This window comes from Anser anser (genome assembly GCF_964211835.1).
Source record: "Anser anser genome assembly, contig: HAP1_SCAFFOLD_436, whole genome shotgun sequence".
NCBI lineage: Eukaryota > Metazoa > Chordata > Aves > Anseriformes > Anatidae > Anser > Anser anser.
In genome coordinates this window covers 1-17,134 of record NW_028153687.1, presented here as the reverse complement: position 1 = coordinate 17,134, position 17,134 = coordinate 1, and the positions used below count along the sequence as shown (strand labels likewise).

At 68.8% G+C, this 17,134-nt stretch overlaps 1 protein-coding gene across 1 annotated transcript; it reads right to left on the bottom strand.

Moving 5' to 3' along the window:
* Positions 1 to 1,635: 1,635 nt before the first annotated feature.
* Positions 1,636 to 17,128, bottom strand: LOC310891640 (kremen protein 2-like). Its single transcript, XM_083853882.1, has 7 exons — positions 17,116 to 17,128; positions 13,893 to 14,017; positions 12,244 to 12,397; positions 7,962 to 8,300; positions 7,483 to 7,554; positions 3,441 to 3,516; positions 1,636 to 2,030 (listed from the first exon to the last, which is right to left on the bottom strand). Coding segments are annotated over exons 1-7 (1,005 nt in total). The 5' UTR covers positions 17,117 to 17,128; the 3' UTR covers positions 1,636 to 1,792.
* Between the last annotated feature and the right edge of the window lie 6 nt (positions 17,129 to 17,134).

Genomic DNA, 17,134 nt, shown 5'->3' with positions numbered 1-17,134 from the left:
GCTGTGGGGCGGCTATGGGGCGGCTATGGGGCAGCTATGGGGCAGGCTGTGGGGCGGCTATGGGGCAGCTATGGGGCAGGCTGTGGGGCGGCTATGGGGCAGCCATGGGGCAGGCTGTGGGGCGGCTATGGGGCAGCTATGGGGCAGTTATGGGGCAGCTATGGGGCAGTTATGGGGCAGCTGTGGGGCAGCTATGGGGCAGCCATGGGGCAGTTATGGGGCAGTTATGGGGCAGTTATGGGGCAGTTATGGGGCAGTTATGGGGCGGCCATGGGGCAACCGTGGGGCGGCTATGGGGCGGCTGTGGGGCAGCTGTAGGGCACTATGGGGCAGCTATGGGGAGCTATAGGGCGCTATGGGGCAGCCATGGGGCGGCTATGGGGCAGCTATGGGGCGCTATGGTGCAGCCATGGACCCATGGGGTGACCGTGGGGCAGCTATGGGGCAGGCTGTGGGGCGGCTGTAGGGTGGCTATAGGGCGCTATGGGGCAGCCATGGAGCTATGGGGCGGCCATGGGATGACCGTGGGGCGGCTATGGGGCGGCTGTGGGGCAGCTGTAGGGCACTATGGGGCAGCTATGGGGCACTATGGGGCAGCCATGGACCCATGGGCCGGCCGTGGGGCGGCCGTGCGGCAGCTGTGGGGCAGCTATGGGGCGCTATGGGGTGGCTATAGGGCGCTATGGGGCAGCCATGGGCCCATGGGGCGACCGTGGGGCAGCTGTGGGGCAGGCTGTGGGGCAGGCTGTGGGGCACTATGAGGCGCTATGGGGCAGCCAAAGGGTGGCTATGGGGCAGCCATGGGGCAGCCCTGGGGCAGTTATGGGGCAGCTATGGGGCTATAGGGCCACCATGGGGCGGCTATGGGGCAGCCACAGGGCGGCTATGGGGCAGCCATGGAGCCATGGGGCGGCCGTGGGGCGGCCATGGGGCAGCTGTGGGGCAGCTATGGGGCGCTATGGGGTGGCTATAGGGCGCTATGGGGCAGCCATGGACCCATGGGGCGACCGTGGGGCAGCTATGGGGCAGGCTGTGGGGCGGCTGTAGGGTGGCTATAGGGCGCTATGGGGCGGCCATGGAGCTATGGGGCAGCCGTGGGGTGGCTATGGGGTGGCTATGGGGCAGCTATGGGGCAGCCGTGGAGCTATGGGGCAGCCATGGGTCAGCCGTGGGGCAGTTATGGGGCTATAGGGCCACCAATGGGCGGCTATGGGGCAGCCATGGGTCAGCCGTGGGGCAGTTATGGGGCAGCCATGGGGCTATAGAGCCACCATGGGGCAGCTATGGGGCAGCCATGGAGCCATGGGGCAGCCATGGGGCAGCCCTGGGGCAGTTATGGGGCAGCTATGGGGCTCTAGGGCCACCATGGGGCGGCTATGGGGCAGCCACAGGGCGGCTATGGGGCAGCCATGGAGCCATGGGGTGGCCGTGGGGCAGCCGTCAGGCAGCTATGGGGCGGCTGTAGGGCCGCTATGGGGCAGTGGCAGCACGAGCAATAACTTAATGGAGCTGTGGGGCGGCTATGGGGCGGCTATGGGGCAGCCATGGGGCGGCTATGGGGCGGCTATGGGGCAGCCGTGGGGCAGCTATGGGGCGGCCGTGGGGCAGCAGTGGGGTGGTTATGGGGCACTATGGGGCAGCCGTGGGGCAGCTATGGGGCGGCCGTGGGGCAGCAGTGGGGTGGTTATGGGGCACTATGGGGCAGCCATGTGGTGGCTATGGGGCAGCCATGGAGCTATGGGGTGGCTATGGGGCGGCCGTGGGGCAGTTATGGGGCGGCCGTGGGGCAGGCTCAGCTATGGGGCAGGAGGGAGCGCAGGGAGGGCTGGGGGCTGGGCCCGGGGGGCTCGTCCCCCGCCGCCCCCCTACCGCCGGCGGCCTCCTCCTCATCCTCGTCCTCGGGCGCCGTGGGGCGGCCGTGGGGCGCCGTGGGGCGGCCGTGGGGCCGGTACGAGACCACCCAGGGCTGCCCCTCCCCCAGGCAGCCGCAGGGGGGGCCGCGGCCCTTCGGGGGGGGCAGGGCGCGGGGCCTGGGGGGGGGGAGGAAGCGTCAGCGGGGGGGGGGGGAGCGGGACCCCCCCCCCCCCCCCCCCCAAAACCCCGTAACCACAAAGGGACCCCCCGAGACCCCACTTAGGGGGCGGGGACCCCCCCAAAACCCCGTAACCACGAAGGGACCCCCCCCAAAGACCCCATTTAGGGGGCAGGGACCCCCCCCAAATTCATGCAGGACCCCCCCAAAACCCCATAACCAGGAACGGGACCCCCCAAAGACCCCACTTAGGGGGCAGGGACCCCCCCCAAAACCCCATAACCCCAAAGGGACCCCCCCCCAAAACCCCATAACCAGGAGTTGGACCCCCCAAAGACCCTATTTAGGGGGCAGGGACCCCCCCAAATTAATGCAGGACCCCCCCAAAGCCCCATAACCAGGAACGGGACCCCCCAAAGACCCCATTTAGGGGGCAGGGACCCCCCCAAATTAATGCAGGACCCCCCCAAAACCCCATAACCTCAAAGGGACCCCCCCCAAAAACCCCATAACCAGGAGTTGGACCCCCCAAAGACCCCATTTAGGGGGCAGGGACCCCCCCCAAAGACCCCATAACCCCAGAGGACCCCCCCCAACACCCCATAACCAGGAACGGGACCCCCCCAAAGACCCCACTTAGGGGGCAGGGACCCCCCCCAAAGACCCCATAACCCCAAAGGGACCCCCCCCAAAACCCCATAACCAGGAGTTGGACCCCCCGAAGACCCCACTTAGGGGGCAGGGACCCCCCCCAAATTCAGACAGGACCCCCCCCAAAACCCCATAACCAGGAACGGGACCCCCCCCAAAGACCCCATTTAGGGGGCAGGGACCCCCCCAAATTAATGCAGGACCCCCCCAAAGCCCCATAACCAGGAACGGGACCCCCCAAAGACCCCATTTAGGGGGCAGGGACCCCCCCAAATTCAGACAGGACCCCCCCCAAAACCCCATAACCAGGAACGGGACCCCCCCCAAAGACCCCATTTAGGGGGCAGGGACCCCCCCCAATTAATGCAGGACCCCCCCCAAAACCCCATAGCCAGGAATGAGACCCCCCAAAGACCCCACTTAGGGGGCAGGGACCCCCCCCAAATTCATGCAGGACCCCCCCCAAAACCCCATAACCCCAGAGGACCCCCCCCAAAACCCCATAACCAGGAACGGGACCCCCCCCCCCCCTCCCAACGACCCCACTTAGGGGGCAGGACCCCCCCCCAAACCCCATAACTGGAATGGGCCCCCCCAGCGACCCCCTTTTGGGGACTGGGACCCCCATTCTGTGACCCCCCCCGCCCCCCGTTATTGGGGGAGGGACCCCAAAGCCCCCCCCCAGACCCACACAGGGACCCCAAAGCCCCCCCCCCAGCGCCCCCCAAGTTTTGGGGGCCCCCCCCCCCCCACTCACCGGCGGCGCAGGCGTCGGCCCAGCAGCAGCAGCAGCCCCAGCACGAAGGCGCCGGCGGCCGCGTAGCTCAGCCCGGCTGGGGGCAGCCCCACAGATGATATGGGGTGAGTTATGGGGCGGGATGTGGGGCGGCCCCATAGATATGGGGTTATGGGGTGAGATGTGGGGCGGCCCACAGATGTGGGGTCAGTTATGGGGCGAGATGTGGGGCGGCCCCAGATACGGGGTCAGTTATGGGGCGAGATGTGGGGCGGCCCCATAGATACGGGGTTATGGGGCGAGATGTGGGGCGGCCCCATAGATATGGGGTTATGGGGTGAGATGTGGGGCGGCCCCACAGATATGGGGTCAGTTATGGGGCGAGATGTGGGGCGGCCCCATAGATATGGGGTTATGGGGCGAGATGTGGGGCGGCCCCATAGATACGGGGTTATGGGGCGAGATGTGGGGCGGCCCCATAGATATGGGGTTATGGGGTGAGATGTGGGGCGGCCCCACAGATATGGGGTCAGTTGTGGGGCGGGATGTGGGGCGGCCCCATAGATATGGGGTTATGGGGTGAGATGTGGGGCGGCCCCACAGATATGGGGTCAGTTGTGGGGCGGGATGTGGGGCGGCCCCATAGATATGGGGTTATGGGGTGAGATGTGGGGCGGCCCACAGATGTGGGGTCAGTTATGGGGCGAGATGTGGGGCGGCCCCATGGATACGGGGTTATGGGGCGAGGTGTGGGGTGGCCCCATAGATATGGGGTTATGGGGTGAGATGTGGGGCAGCCCCACGGATACAGGGTCAGTTATGGGGTGCGATGTGGGGCAGCCCCATAGATACGGGGTTATGGGGTGAGATGTGGGGCGGCCCCACAGATATGGGGTTATGGGGTGAGATGTGGGGCGGCCCCACAGATATGGGGTTATGGGGTGAGATGTGGGGCGGCCCCACGGATATGGGGTCAGTTATGGGGTGAGATGTGGGGCGGCCCCACGGAGACGGGGTCAGTTATGGGGCGGGATGTGGGGCGGCCCCATAGATACGGGGTTATGGGGTGAGGTGTGGGGCGGCCCCACAGATATGGGGTTATGGGGCGAGATGTGGGGCGGCCCCACAGATATGGGGTTAGTTATGGGGTGAGATGTGGGGCGGCCCCAGATACGGGGTCAGTTATGGGGCAAGATGTGGGGCGGCCCCATAGATATGGGGTTATGGGGTGAGATGTGGGGCGGCCCCATAGATATGGGGTCAGTTGTAGGGCGGGATGTGGGGCGGCCCCATAGATATGGGGTCAGTTATGGGGCGGGATGTGGGGCGGCCCCATAGATACGGGGTTATGGGGCGAGGTGTGGGGCGGCCCCACGGATACGGGGTTATGGGGCGAGATGTGGGGTGGCCCCATAGATATGGGGTTATGGGGTGAGATGTGGGGCAGCCCCACGGATACAGGGTCAGTTATGGGGTGAGATGTGGGGCAGCCCCATAGATACGGGGTTATGGGGTGAGATGTGGGGCGGCCCCACGGATATGGGGTTATGGGGTGAGATGTGGGGCGGCCCCACAGATATGGGGTCAGTTATGGGGTGAGATGTGGGGCGGCCCCACGGAGACGGGGTCAGTTATGGGGCGGGATGTGGGGCGGCCCCACAGATATGGGGTTATGGGGTGAGATGTGGGGCGGCCCCATAGATACGGGGTCAGTTATGGGGCGGGATGTGGGGCGGCCCCATAGATATGGGGTTATGGGGTGAGATGTGGGGCGGCCCCATAGATACGGGGTCAGTTATGGGGCGGGATGTGGGGCGGCCCCATAGATATGGGGTTATGGGGCGAGATGTGGGGCGGCCCCATAGATATGGGGTTATGGGGTGAGATGTGGGGCGGCCCCATAGATATGGGGTTATGGGGTGAGATGTGGGGCAGCCCCACAGATACGGGGTCAGTTATGGGGCGAGGTGTGGGGTGGCCCCACGGATACGGGGTCAGTTATGGGGCGAGATGTGGGGCGGCCCCACAGATACGGGGTTATGGGGTGAGATGTGGGGCGGCCCCAGGGATACGGGGTTATGGGGCGAGATGTGGGGCAGCCCCACGGATACAGGGTCAGTTATGGGGTGAGATGTGGGGCAGCCCCACAGATATGGGGTTATGGGGCGAGATGTGGGGCGGCCCCACGGATATGGGGTCAGTTATGGGGCGGGATGTGGGGCGGCCCCACGGAGACGGGGTCAGTTATGGGGCGGGATGTGGGGCGGCCCCACAGATATGGGGTTATGGGGTGAGATGTGGGGCGGCCCCACAGATATGGGGTTATGGGGTGAGATGTGGGGCGGCCCCACGGATATGGGGTCAGTTATGGGGTGAGATGTGGGGCGGCCCCACGGAGACGGGGTCAGTTATGGGGCGGGATGTGGGGCGGCCCCATAGATACGGGGTTATGGGGTGAGGTGTGGGGCGGCCCCACAGATATGGGGTTATGGGGCGAGATGTGGGGCGGCCCCACAGATATGGGGTTAGTTATGGGGTGAGATGTGGGGCGGCCCCAGATACGGGGTCAGTTATGGGGCAAGATGTGGGGCGGCCCCATAGATATGGGGTTATGGGGTGAGATGTGGGGCGGCCCCATAGATATGGGGTCAGTTGTAGGGCGGGATGTGGGGCGGCCCCATAGATATGGGGTCAGTTATGGGGCGGGATGTGGGGCGGCCCCATAGATACGGGGTTATGGGGCGAGGTGTGGGGCGGCCCCACGGATACGGGGTTATGGGGCGAGATGTGGGGTGGCCCCATAGATATGGGGTTATGGGGTGAGATGTGGGGCAGCCCCACGGATACAGGGTCAGTTATGGGGTGAGATGTGGGGCAGCCCCATAGATACGGGGTTATGGGGTGAGATGTGGGGCGGCCCCACGGATACGGGGTCAGTTATGGGGCGGGATGTGGGGCAGCCCCATAGATATGGGGTTATGGGGTGAGATGTGGGGCGGCCCCACAGATATGGGGTTATGGGGTGAGATGTGGGGCGGCCCCACAGATATGGGGTCAGTTATGGGGTGAGATGTGGGGCGGCCCCACGGAGACGGGGTCAGTTATGGGGCGGGATGTGGGGCGGCCCCACAGATATGGGGTTATGGGGTGAGATGTGGGGCGGCCCCATAGATACGGGGTCAGTTATGGGGCGGGATGTGGGGCGGCCCCATAGATATGGGGTTATGGGGTGAGATGTGGGGCGGCCCCATAGATACGGGGTCAGTTATGGGGCGGGATGTGGGGCGGCCCCATAGATATGGGGTTATGGGGCGAGATGTGGGGCGGCCCCATAGATATGGGGTTATGGGGTGAGATGTGGGGCGGCCCCATAGATATGGGGTTATGGGGTGAGATGTGGGGCGGCCCCACAGATACGGGGTCAGTTATGGGGCGAGGTGTGGGGTGGCCCCACGGATACGGGGTCAGTTATGGGGCGAGATGTGGGGCGGCCCCACAGATACGGGGTTATGGGGTGAGATGTGGGGCGGCCCCAGGGATACGGGGTTATGGGGCGAGATGTGGGGCAGCCCCACGGATACAGGGTCAGTTATGGGGTGAGATGTGGGGCAGCCCCACAGATATGGGGTTATGGGGCGAGATGTGGGGCGGCCCCACGGATATGGGGTCAGTTATGGGGCGGGATGTGGGGCGGCCCCACGGAGACGGGGTCAGTTATGGGGCGGGATGTGGGGCGGCCCCACAGATATGGGGTTATGGGGTGAGATGTGGGGCGGCCCCACGGATATGGGGTCAGTTATGGGGCGAGATGTGGGGCGGCCCCACAGATATGGGGTTATGGGGTGAGATGTGGGGCGGCCCCACAGGTATGGGGTCAGTTGTGGGGCGAGCTGTGGGGCGGCCCCATAGATATGGGGTCAGTTATGGGGTGAGATGTGGGGCGGCCCCACGGATACGGGGTTATGGGGTGAGATGTGGGGCGGCCCCACGGATATGGGGTGAGTTATGGGGCGAGCTGTGGGGCAGCCCCACAGGCAGCCCCCCTCCGCCCCCCGTTGCTCACCTCGGGTGCCGTGGGGCGCCGTGGGGCTGGGGGGCGCCGTGGGGCTGGCGGCGCTGGGGGGCGCGGCGACGCCTGTTGGGGGGAAAAGGGGGGGGGGGTCGGGGCTGCCCCACGGCGTCACCGCCCCCCCGTCCCCACAGACCCCTCAGGGACCCCGAAGACCCCTCGGGGGCCCCACGTCTCCCAGTCCCCAGCATCTCCCAGTATCCCCCAGTATCCCCCAGTATCCCCCGTCCCCCCCTATCTCCCAGTATCTCCCAGTCCCCCAGCACCCCACATCCCCCAGTATCCCCCAGTCCCCCAGCACCCCACACTCCCCAGTCCCTCAACATCTCCCAGTCCCCCCAGTATCTCCCAGCACCCCACGTCCCCACATCCCAGTCCCTCCGTTATCCCCCAGTCGCCCCAGTATCCCCCAGTCCCCCCAGTATCCCCCAGTCCCCCCAACCCCCCCGGCCCCCCGGCGCCCCCCCGCTCACGCCGGTAGGTGAGGGCGAAGCCCTGGGCGTGCCGCAGGGTGTCGGAGCGGAAGGTGAGCTCCAGCGCCTCGGTGGGCAGCAGCAGGGCGCGGGCGGGGGGCGGGGGCCGGCGCCCGTCGAACTGGGCCAGCAGGCGGCGGCTGCGGGCGTCGCGCAGCGTCAGCCGGTCGTTGGGGTCGCGGATGTCGAACAGGCGGAACGTCACCTCCAGCGCCGCCCCCGCGCCCGCCCCCAGGCGCCACGCGCAGTCCGCGTCCGGCCCGTAGTCGTCGGGGAAGCCCGGCGAGTAGATGACGCCCGAGGGCGCCGAGCTGTTGGCGCGGCACGCGCCCACCCAGGCTGCGGAGGCGGAGGGGAGATGGGTGGGTTGCCGTGGCGACCGCGGGGGTGTTGCCATGGCGACCGTGGGGCTGTGTTGTCATAGCAACCGTGATAGCGCGTTGCCATGGCGACCGTGGGGCTGGGGTGTCATGGCGGCCGTGGGGCGTCACCGTGGGGTGTCCCCACGGGGCAGTAACGCCACGGGACTGAGTGACCACAGTGATGCGGGGGGCCGTGTTGCTATAGGGACCACGAAACCGTCGCCATGGCAACCGTGGGGCTGCGTTGTCATAGCAACCGTGATAGCGCGTTGCCATGACGACCGTGGGGCTGTGGTGTCATGGCGGCCGTGGGGCGTCACCGTGGGGCAGTGACACCATGGGACTGAGCGACCACAGTGATGCAGGGGGCCGTGTTCCTATAGGGACCGTAAAACCGTCGCCATGGCAACCGCGGGGCTGTGTTGTCATAGCAACTGTGACAGCGTGTTGCCATGGAGACCGTGGGGCTGTGGTGTCATGGCGGCCGGGCCGTGTTCCTATAGGGACCACGAAACTGTCGCCATGGCAACCGTGGGGCTGTGTTGTCATAGCAACCGTGACAGCGCGTTGCCATGGCGACCGCGGGGTGGTGTTGCCATGGGGCGGTGGCACCACGGGGACCAGGACACCACGGGGCCCACGAGGCGGTGACAACGCTACAGGCGGTTTTGTTGCTATAGGGGCTATGAGGCTGTTGCCATGGCGACCGTGAGCTTGTTGCCATGGTGATTGTGAGGGTGCGTTGCCATGGCGACCGTGGGCTGGTGTCACCACGGAGGCCAGGACACCTGATGGGGCTGATGGGGCTCTGTTGCTATAGAGACCACGAAACTGTCGCCATGGCAACCGCGCGGCTGTGTTGCCACGACGACCACGAGCTCGTGTTGCCCTGGCAACCATGGGGCTGTGTTGCCATGGAGACCAAAGGGGCGGTGCCACCACCAGGGCGACATCCCCACAGCAGCTCCACCCCCCCCCAATGTCTCCATGGCAACCGAGACCCCCACAGCGGTCACCACGGCAACCACACCACCGCCGTGGCAACATCACCATGGCAACATCACCATGGCAACATCACCATGGCAACCAGCTCCCCATGGCAACCAGCCCCAGAGCCTCGGCTGCCAGGTCAACCCAGCACCTACGCCGGGCACAACAGCGACGCCAGCGCTCGCAGTGCCCGCAGTGCCCGCAGCGCTCGCAGTGCCCGCAGTGCCCGCAGCGCTCGCAGCGCCCGCAGCGCTCGCAGTGCCCGCAGCGCTCGCAGTGCCCGCAGTGCCCACAGTGCCCGCAGTGCCCGCAGTGCCCGCAGCGCCCACAGCGCCCGCAGTGCCCACAGTGCCCGCAGTGCTCGCAGTGCCCGCAGTGCCCGCAGTGCCCGCAGCGCTCGCAGCGCCCGCAGCGCTCGCAGTGCCCGCAGCGCTCGCAGTGCCCGCAGCACTCGCAGCGCCCGCAGTGCCCGCAGTGCCCGCAGCGCCCGCAGCGCCCGCAGTGCCCGCAGTGCCCGCAGCGCCCGCAGCACTCGCAGTGCCCGCAGTGCCCGCAGCGCCCGCAGCGCTCGCAGTGCCCGCAGCGCTCACAAGTGCCCGCAGCGCTCGCAGTGCCCGCAGCACCCGCAGTGCCCGCAGTGCCCGCAGTGCCCGCAGCGCTCGCAGCGCCCGCAGCGCTCGCAGTGCCCGCAGCGCTCACAAGTGCCCGCAGCGCTCGCAGTGCCCGCAGCACCCGCAGTGCCCGCAGTGCCCGCAGCGCCCGCAGCACTCGCAGTGCCCGCAGCGCCCGCAGTGCCCGCAGCGCCCGCAGCGCTCGCAGTGCCTGCAGCGCTCACAGTGCCCACAGCGCTCACAGTGCCCACAGCGCTCACAGTGCCCACAGCGCTCACAGTGCCCGCAGTGCTCACAGTGCCCGCAGTGCCCGCAGTGCCCACAGTGCCTGCAGTGCCCGCAGTGCCCGCAGTGCCCGCAGTGCCCGCAGTGCCCGCAGCGCCTGCAGCACTCGCAGCGCCCGCAGTGCCCGCAGCACCTGCACTGCCCGCAGTGCCCACAGTGCCCGCAGCGCCTGCAGCACTCGCAGCGCCCGCAGTGCCCGCAGCACTCGCAGTGCCCGCAGCGCTCGCAGTGCCCGCAGCGCTCGCAGTGCTCGCAGCGCCCGCAGCGCCCGCAGCGCCCGCAGTGCCCGCAGTGCCCGCAGCACTCGCAGTGCCCGCAGCGCCCGCAGTGCCCGCAGCGCCCGCAGTGCTCGCAGTGCCCGCAGCACTCGCAGTGCCCGCAGCGCCCGCAGTGCCCGCAGCGCCCGCAGCGCTCGCAGTGCCCGCAGCGCTCACAAGTGCCCGCAGCGCTCACAGCGCTCGCAGCGCTCGCAGCGCCCGCAGCGCTTGCAGCGCCCGCAGCGCCCGCAGCGCTCGCAGCGCCCGCAGCGCTCGCAGCGCTCGCAGTGCCCGCAGTGCCCGCAGCGCCCGCAGTGCCCGCAGTGCCCGCAGTGCCCGCAGCGCCCGCAGCGCTCGCAGCGCCCGCAGCGCTCGCAGCGCTCGCAGTGCCCGCAGTGCCCGCAGCGCCCGCAGTGCCCGCAGTGCCCGCAGTGCCCGCAGCGCCCGCAGCACTCGCAGTGCCTGCAGCGCTCGCAGTGCCCACAGCGCTCACAGTGCCCGCAGTGCTCACAGTGCCCGCAGTGCCCGCAGTGCCTGCAGTGCCTGCAGTGCCCGCAGTGCCCGCAGTGCCCGCAGCGCCTGCAGCGCTCGCAGCACCCGCAGTGCCCGCAGCGCCTGCAGTGCCCGCAGTGCCCACAGTGCCCGCAGCGCTCGCAGCGCCCGCAGCGCTCGCAGCGCCCGCAGCGCTTGCAGTGCCTGCAGCGCTCGCAGTGCCCGCAGTGCCCGCAGCGCCGGCAGCGCCCGCAGCGCTCGCAGTGCCCACAGTGCCCGCAGTGCCCGCAGTGCCCGCAGCGCCCGCAGTGCCCGCAGTGCCCACAGTGCCCGCAGCGCTCGCAGCGCTCGCAGTGCTCGCAGTGCCCACAGCACCCGCAGTGCCCGCAGTGCCCGCAGCGCCCGCAGTGCCCGCAGTGCCCGCAGCGCCCACAGCGCTCACAGTGCCTGCAGCACTCGCAGTGCCCGCAGCGCTCGCAGTGCCCGCAGCGCCCGCAGTGCCTGCAGTGCCCGCAGCGCTCGCAGCGCCCGCAGCACTCGCAGTGCCCGCAGCGCTCGCAGTGCCCGCAGTGCCCGCAGCGCCGGCAGCGCTCGCAGTGCCCGCAGTGCCCGCAGTGCCCGCAGTGCCCGCAGTGCCCGCAGTGCCCGCAGCGCCCGCAGTGCCCGCAGTGCCCGCAGTGCCTGCAGTGCCCGCAGTGCCCGCAGCGCCCGCAGTGCCCGCAGTGCCCGCAGTGCCCGCAGCACCCGCAGCACTCGCAGTGCCCACAGTGCCCGCAGTGCCCGCAGCGCTCGCAGCGCCCGCAGTGCCCGCAGCACTCGCAGCGCCCGCAGTGCCCGCAGTGCCCGCAGCGCTCGCAGCGCCCGCAGTGCCCGCAGCAGTCGCAGTGCCCGCAGTGCTCGCAGTGCCCGCAGCACCCGCAGCACTCGCAGTGCCCGCAGTGCCCGCAGCACCCGCAGCACTCGCAGTGCCCGCAGTGCCCGCAGTGCCCGCAGCGCTCGCAGTGCCCGCAGTGCCCGCAGCGCCCGCAGTGCCCGCAGTGCCCGCAGCGCCCGCAGTGCCCGCAGTGCCCGCAGCGCTCGCAGTGCCCGCAGCACTCGCAGTGCCCGCAGCACTCGCAGTGCCCACAGTGCCCGCAGTGCCCGCAGTGCCCGCAGCGCCCGCAGTGCCCGCAGTGCCCGCAGTGCTCACAGTGCCCGCAGTGCCCGCAGCACCCGCAGCACTCGCAGTGCCCACAGTGCCCGCAGTGCCCGCAACGCCCGCAGCGCCCGCAGCGCCCTGACTCACCGTGGTACACGGCGAGGCGGCCGTCGCCGCCGCAGAGCTGGCTGGCCTTGCCGAAGCACACCTGGTCGCACTCGGCGGTGCGGGCGCGCTGCCCCCGCCGCAGGTCGCCGGCGTGGCCGCAGAAGCAGGCGTAGCCGGCCTCCAGCCCTGCCAACTGCGGGCACCTGTGGGGCGCTGCGCCGCGCTCCGGGGCCGGGGGGGGGGGATGTGGGGCTGGGGGGGTAGGAGGGGGATATGGGGCCCTAGGGGGGCTATGGGGCTGGGGGGAGATGTGGGGCTGGGGGGGTAGAAGGGGGATATGGGGAGATGTGGGGCTGGGGGGTAGGAGGGGGCTATGGGGCTGGGGGGAGATGTGGGGCTGGGGGGTAGGAGGGGGATGTGGGGCTGGGGGGAGATGTGGGGCTGGGGGGGTAGGAGGGGGATGTGGGGAGATGTGGGGCTGGGGGGGTAGGAGGGGGATGTGGGGAGATGTGGGGCTGGGGGGGTAGGAGGGGGATGTGGGGAGATGTGGGGCTGGGGGGGTAGGAGGGGGATGTGTGGCTGCAGGGGGTAGGAGGGGGATATGGGGAGATGTGGGGCTGGGGGGTAGGAGGGGGATGTGGGGCTGGGGGGAGATGTGGGGCTGGGGGGGTAGGAGGGGGATGTGGGGAGATGTGGGGCTGGGGGGGTAGGAGGGGGATGTGGGGAGATGTGGGGCTGGGGGGGTAGGAAGGGGATGTGGGGCTGCAGGGGGTAGGAGGGGGATATGGGGAGATGTGGGGCTGGGGGGTAGGAGGGGGATGTGTGGCTCTAGGGGGGCTGTGGGGCTGGGGGGGTTGTGGGGGGGTTGTGGGGAGATGTGGGGCTGGAAGGGGGCGATGGGGGAGGAGGGGGGCTGTGGGGCTGGGGAGGGCTGGGGGGGCTATGGGGCTGTAGGGGGGCTTTGGGGGACGGGGGGTTATGGGGCTGGGGGATGGCTATGGGGCAGGGGGGTGGGGGGGGGCTATGGGGCTGGGGAGGGTTGGGGGGGGCTATGGGGCTGGGGGGGGTCTATGGGGGGGGTCTATGGGTCCCAGGGGCGCTATGGGGCTGGGGGGTCCCAGGCCGTGACGGGGCGATGCTGGGTCCTGGTGGGGCGGGGCCTAGCGGGGCGTGTCCCGGGGGGCGGGGCCTGACGGGGCGTGTCCCTTCGGGGGCGGGGCCTAGTGGGGCGTGTCCCCGTGGGGACGGGGCTTCTCAGGGTGTGTCCCCCCGGGGGCGGGGCTTCTCGGGGCGTGTCCCTTTGGGGGCGGGGCCTATCGGGGCGTGTCCCCCGGGGGCGGGGCCTAGCGGGGCGTGTCCCCATGGGGGCTGGGCCTATCGGGGCGTGTCCCCTTGGGGGCGGGGCCTATCGGGGCGTGTCCCCTTGGGGGCGTGGCCTATCGGTGCCTGCCCCCCCCGGGGGCGGGGCTTTTCGGGGCGTGTCCCCCCCCGGGGGCGGGGCCTATCGGGGCGTGTCCCCTCGGGGGCGGGGCCTCTCAGGGTGTGTCCCCTCGTGGGCGGGGCCTATCGGGGCGTGTCCCCTTGGGGGCGGGGCCTATCGGGGCGTGTCCCCCGGGGGCGGGGCCTATCGGGGCGTGTCCCGGGGGGGCGGGGCCTCTCGGGGCGTGTCCCGGGGGGCGGGGCCGTACCTCGTAGCCGCGGCCGCGGCAGAAGCGCAGGCAGAGGGGCACGGTGAGGCGCGTGGAGGTGCCGCTGGCCCCGCTCAGCGCCGGCGGCGAGCCCGAGTCCACGAAGCAGCCCACGAAGCCGGGCACTGCGCGGCCGCCCTCAGACCGCGCCCGCCGCCCCCCCCCCAGCGGCCCCACTGCCCCCGCGGCCCCTTTATTGCCCCCGCGGCCCCTTTATTGCCCCCACAGCCCCTTTATTGCCCCCACAGCCCCCTTACAGACCCTACAGCCCCTTTATTGCCCCCACAGCCCCTTCATTGCCCCCACAGCCCCTTCATTGCCCCCACAGCCCCTTTATTGCCCCCGCAGCCCCCTTACCGACCCTACAGCCTGCTTTATTGCCCCTATAGCCCCCCCTCCCCCATACTGACCCCAAATCCCCCCCCTATAACCCCCCCCAGTGCCCCCTATTGCCCCCACAGCCCCCCTTTACTGCCCCTATAGCCCCCCCTCCCCCATACTGACCCCAAATCCCCCCCTATAACCCCCCCCCAGCGACCCTTCTGCCCCCGCAGCCCCTTTATTGCCCCTGTAGCCCCCCATTCCCCCATCCTGACCCCAACCCCCCCCATAACCCCTCATGGTGTCCTCTGCTGCCCCACACCCCCCTTTATTGCCCCCTTTATTGCCCCCACGCCCCCCGCAACGACCCCACGCCCACCTCCATCCCCCCCACATCCCCCCCCACCCCAAACTACTGCCCCATAGCCCCCTCTATTGCCCCCCAAATCCCCCATAACCCCTCTACTGCCCCCCAAACCCCCTCTATTGCCCCCCAAACCCCCTCTATTGCCCCCACCCCCCCATAACTTCCCCTATTGCCCCCCAACTCCCCTCTATCGTCCCCAAAGCCCCCACAACCCTATCTAATGCCCCCCAAACCACCCTACTGCCCCCCAAACCCCCTTCTATTGCCCCCAAACACCCCATAACCCCCTCCTATTGCCCCCAACTGCCCCCCAAACCCCCTCCTATTGCCCCCCAAAGCCCCATAACCCGCTCCCGTTGCCCCCAAACCCCTTCCCGTTGCCCCAACCGCCCCATAACCCCCTCTATTGCCCCCCAAACCCCCTCCTATTGCCCCCAACTGCCCATAACCCCCTCTATTGCCCCTAAACCCCCTCCTATTGCCCCCAACCGCCCCATAACCCCCTCTATTGCCCCCCAAACCCCCTCCTATTGCCCCCAACCACCCCATAACCCCCTCCCGCCGCCCCCAACCGCCCCATAACCCCCTCCTATTGCCCCCAACCACCCCATAACCCCCTCCCGCCGCCCCCAACCGCCCCATAACCCCCTCCTATTGCCCCCAACCACCCCATAACCCCCTCCCGCCGCCCCCAACCGCCCCATAACCCCCTCCTATTGCCCCCAACCGCCCCACAACCCCCTCCCGTTGCCCCCAACCGCCCCATAACCCCCTCTATTGCCCCCTAAACCCCCTCCTATTGCCCCCAACCACCCCATAACCCCCTCCCATTGCCCCCCAAAGCCCCATAACCCCCTCTATTGCCCCCCAAACCCCCTGCTATTGCCCCCAACCGCCCCATAACCCCCTCCTATTGCCCCCAACCACCCCATAACCCCCCCCGCTGCCCCCAACCGCCCCATAACCCCCTCCTATTGCCCCCCAAACCCCCTCCTGTTGCCCCCAACCGCCCCATAACCCCCTCCTATTGCCCCCAACCGCCCCATAACCCCCTCCTGTTGCCCCCCAAACCCCCTCCTATTGCCCCCAAACACCCCATAACCCCCTCGATTACCCCCCCAACCCTCTTCTATTGCCCCCCAAAACCCCCAATTGCCCCCCAATCCCCCTGTGATGTCCCCCACCCCCTCTATTGCCCCCCAAACTCCCCCTACAACCCCCCATAACCCCCTCTATTGCCCCCAACCTCCCCTATTGCCCCCCACATCCCCTCTAATGCCCCCCAGGCCCCCTCTGCTGCCCCCCATAATCCCCCCAACCCCCTTCTACTGCCCCCAAATTCCCCATAACCCCCTCTATTGCCCCCCAAACCCCCTCCTATTGCCCCCAACCGCCCCATAACCCCCTCTATTGCCCCCCAAACCCCCTCCTATTGCCCCCAACTGCCCCATAACCCCCTCTATTGCCCCCTAAACCCCCTCCTATTGCCCCCAACCGCCCCATAACCCCCTCTATTGTCCCCCAAACCCCCTCCTATTGCCCCCAACTGCCCCATAACCCCCTCTATTGCCCCCTAAACCCCCTCCTATTGCCCCCAACCGCCCCATAACCCCCTCTATTGCCCCCCAAACCCCCTCCTATTGCCCCCAACTGCCCCATAACCCCCTCTATTGCCCCCCAAAGCCCCATAACCCCCTCTATTGCCCCCAAACCCCCTCCTATTGCCCCCAACCGCCCCATAACCCCCTCCCGTTGCCCCCCAAAGCCCCATAACCCCCTCTATTGCCCCCCAAACCCCCTCCTATTGCCCCCAACCACCCCCCAACCCCCTCCTGTTGCCCCCGACCGCCCCCCAACCCCCTCCTATTGCCCCCCAGCGCTCCCCATTGCCCCCCAACCGCCCCATAACCCCCTCTATTGCCCCCCAAACCCCCTCCCGTTGCCCCCAACCGCCCCATAACCCCCTCCCATTGCCCCCAACCGCCCCATAACCCCCTCCCATTGCCCCCAACCGCCCCATAACCCCCTCCCATTGCCCCCAACCGCCCCATAACCCCCTCCCATTGCCCCCAACCGCCCCATAACCCCCTCTATTGCCCCCCAAACCCCCTCCCATTGCCCCCAACCGCCCCATAACCTCCCCTATTGCCCCCAACCGCCACATAACCCCCTCCTATTGCCCCCCAAAGCCCCATAACCCCCTCTATTGCCCCCCAAACCCCCTCCTATTGCCCCCAACCACCCCATAACCCCCTCCTATTGCCCCCAACCGCCCCATAACCCCCTCTATTGCCCCCCAAACCCCCTCCCATTGCCCCCAACCGCCCCATAACCCCCTCCTATTGCCCCCAACTGCCCCATAACCCCCTCTATTGCCCCCCAAACCCCTTCCTATTGCCCCCAACCGCCCCATAACCCCCTCCTATTGCCCCCAACTGCCCCATAACCCCCTCTATTGCCCCCCAAACCCCCTCCTATTGCCCCCAACCGCCCCCCAACCCCCTCCCGCCGCCCCCCGAGTCGCCCCCCGCTCACTGCGGCAGGAGGGGATGTC

Coding starts and splice junctions, on each gene's coding strand:
- LOC310891640 (XM_083853882.1), bottom strand. Junction 8,301..12,243: donor CCGCCTCGCCGTGTACCACG/GTGAGTCAGGGC, acceptor CCGCCTCCGCAG/CCTGGGTGGGCGCGTGCCGC. Junction 7,555..7,961: donor CTTCGCCCTCACCTACCGGC/GTGAGCGGGGGG, acceptor TCCCCCCAACAG/GCGTCGCCGCGCCCCCCAGC.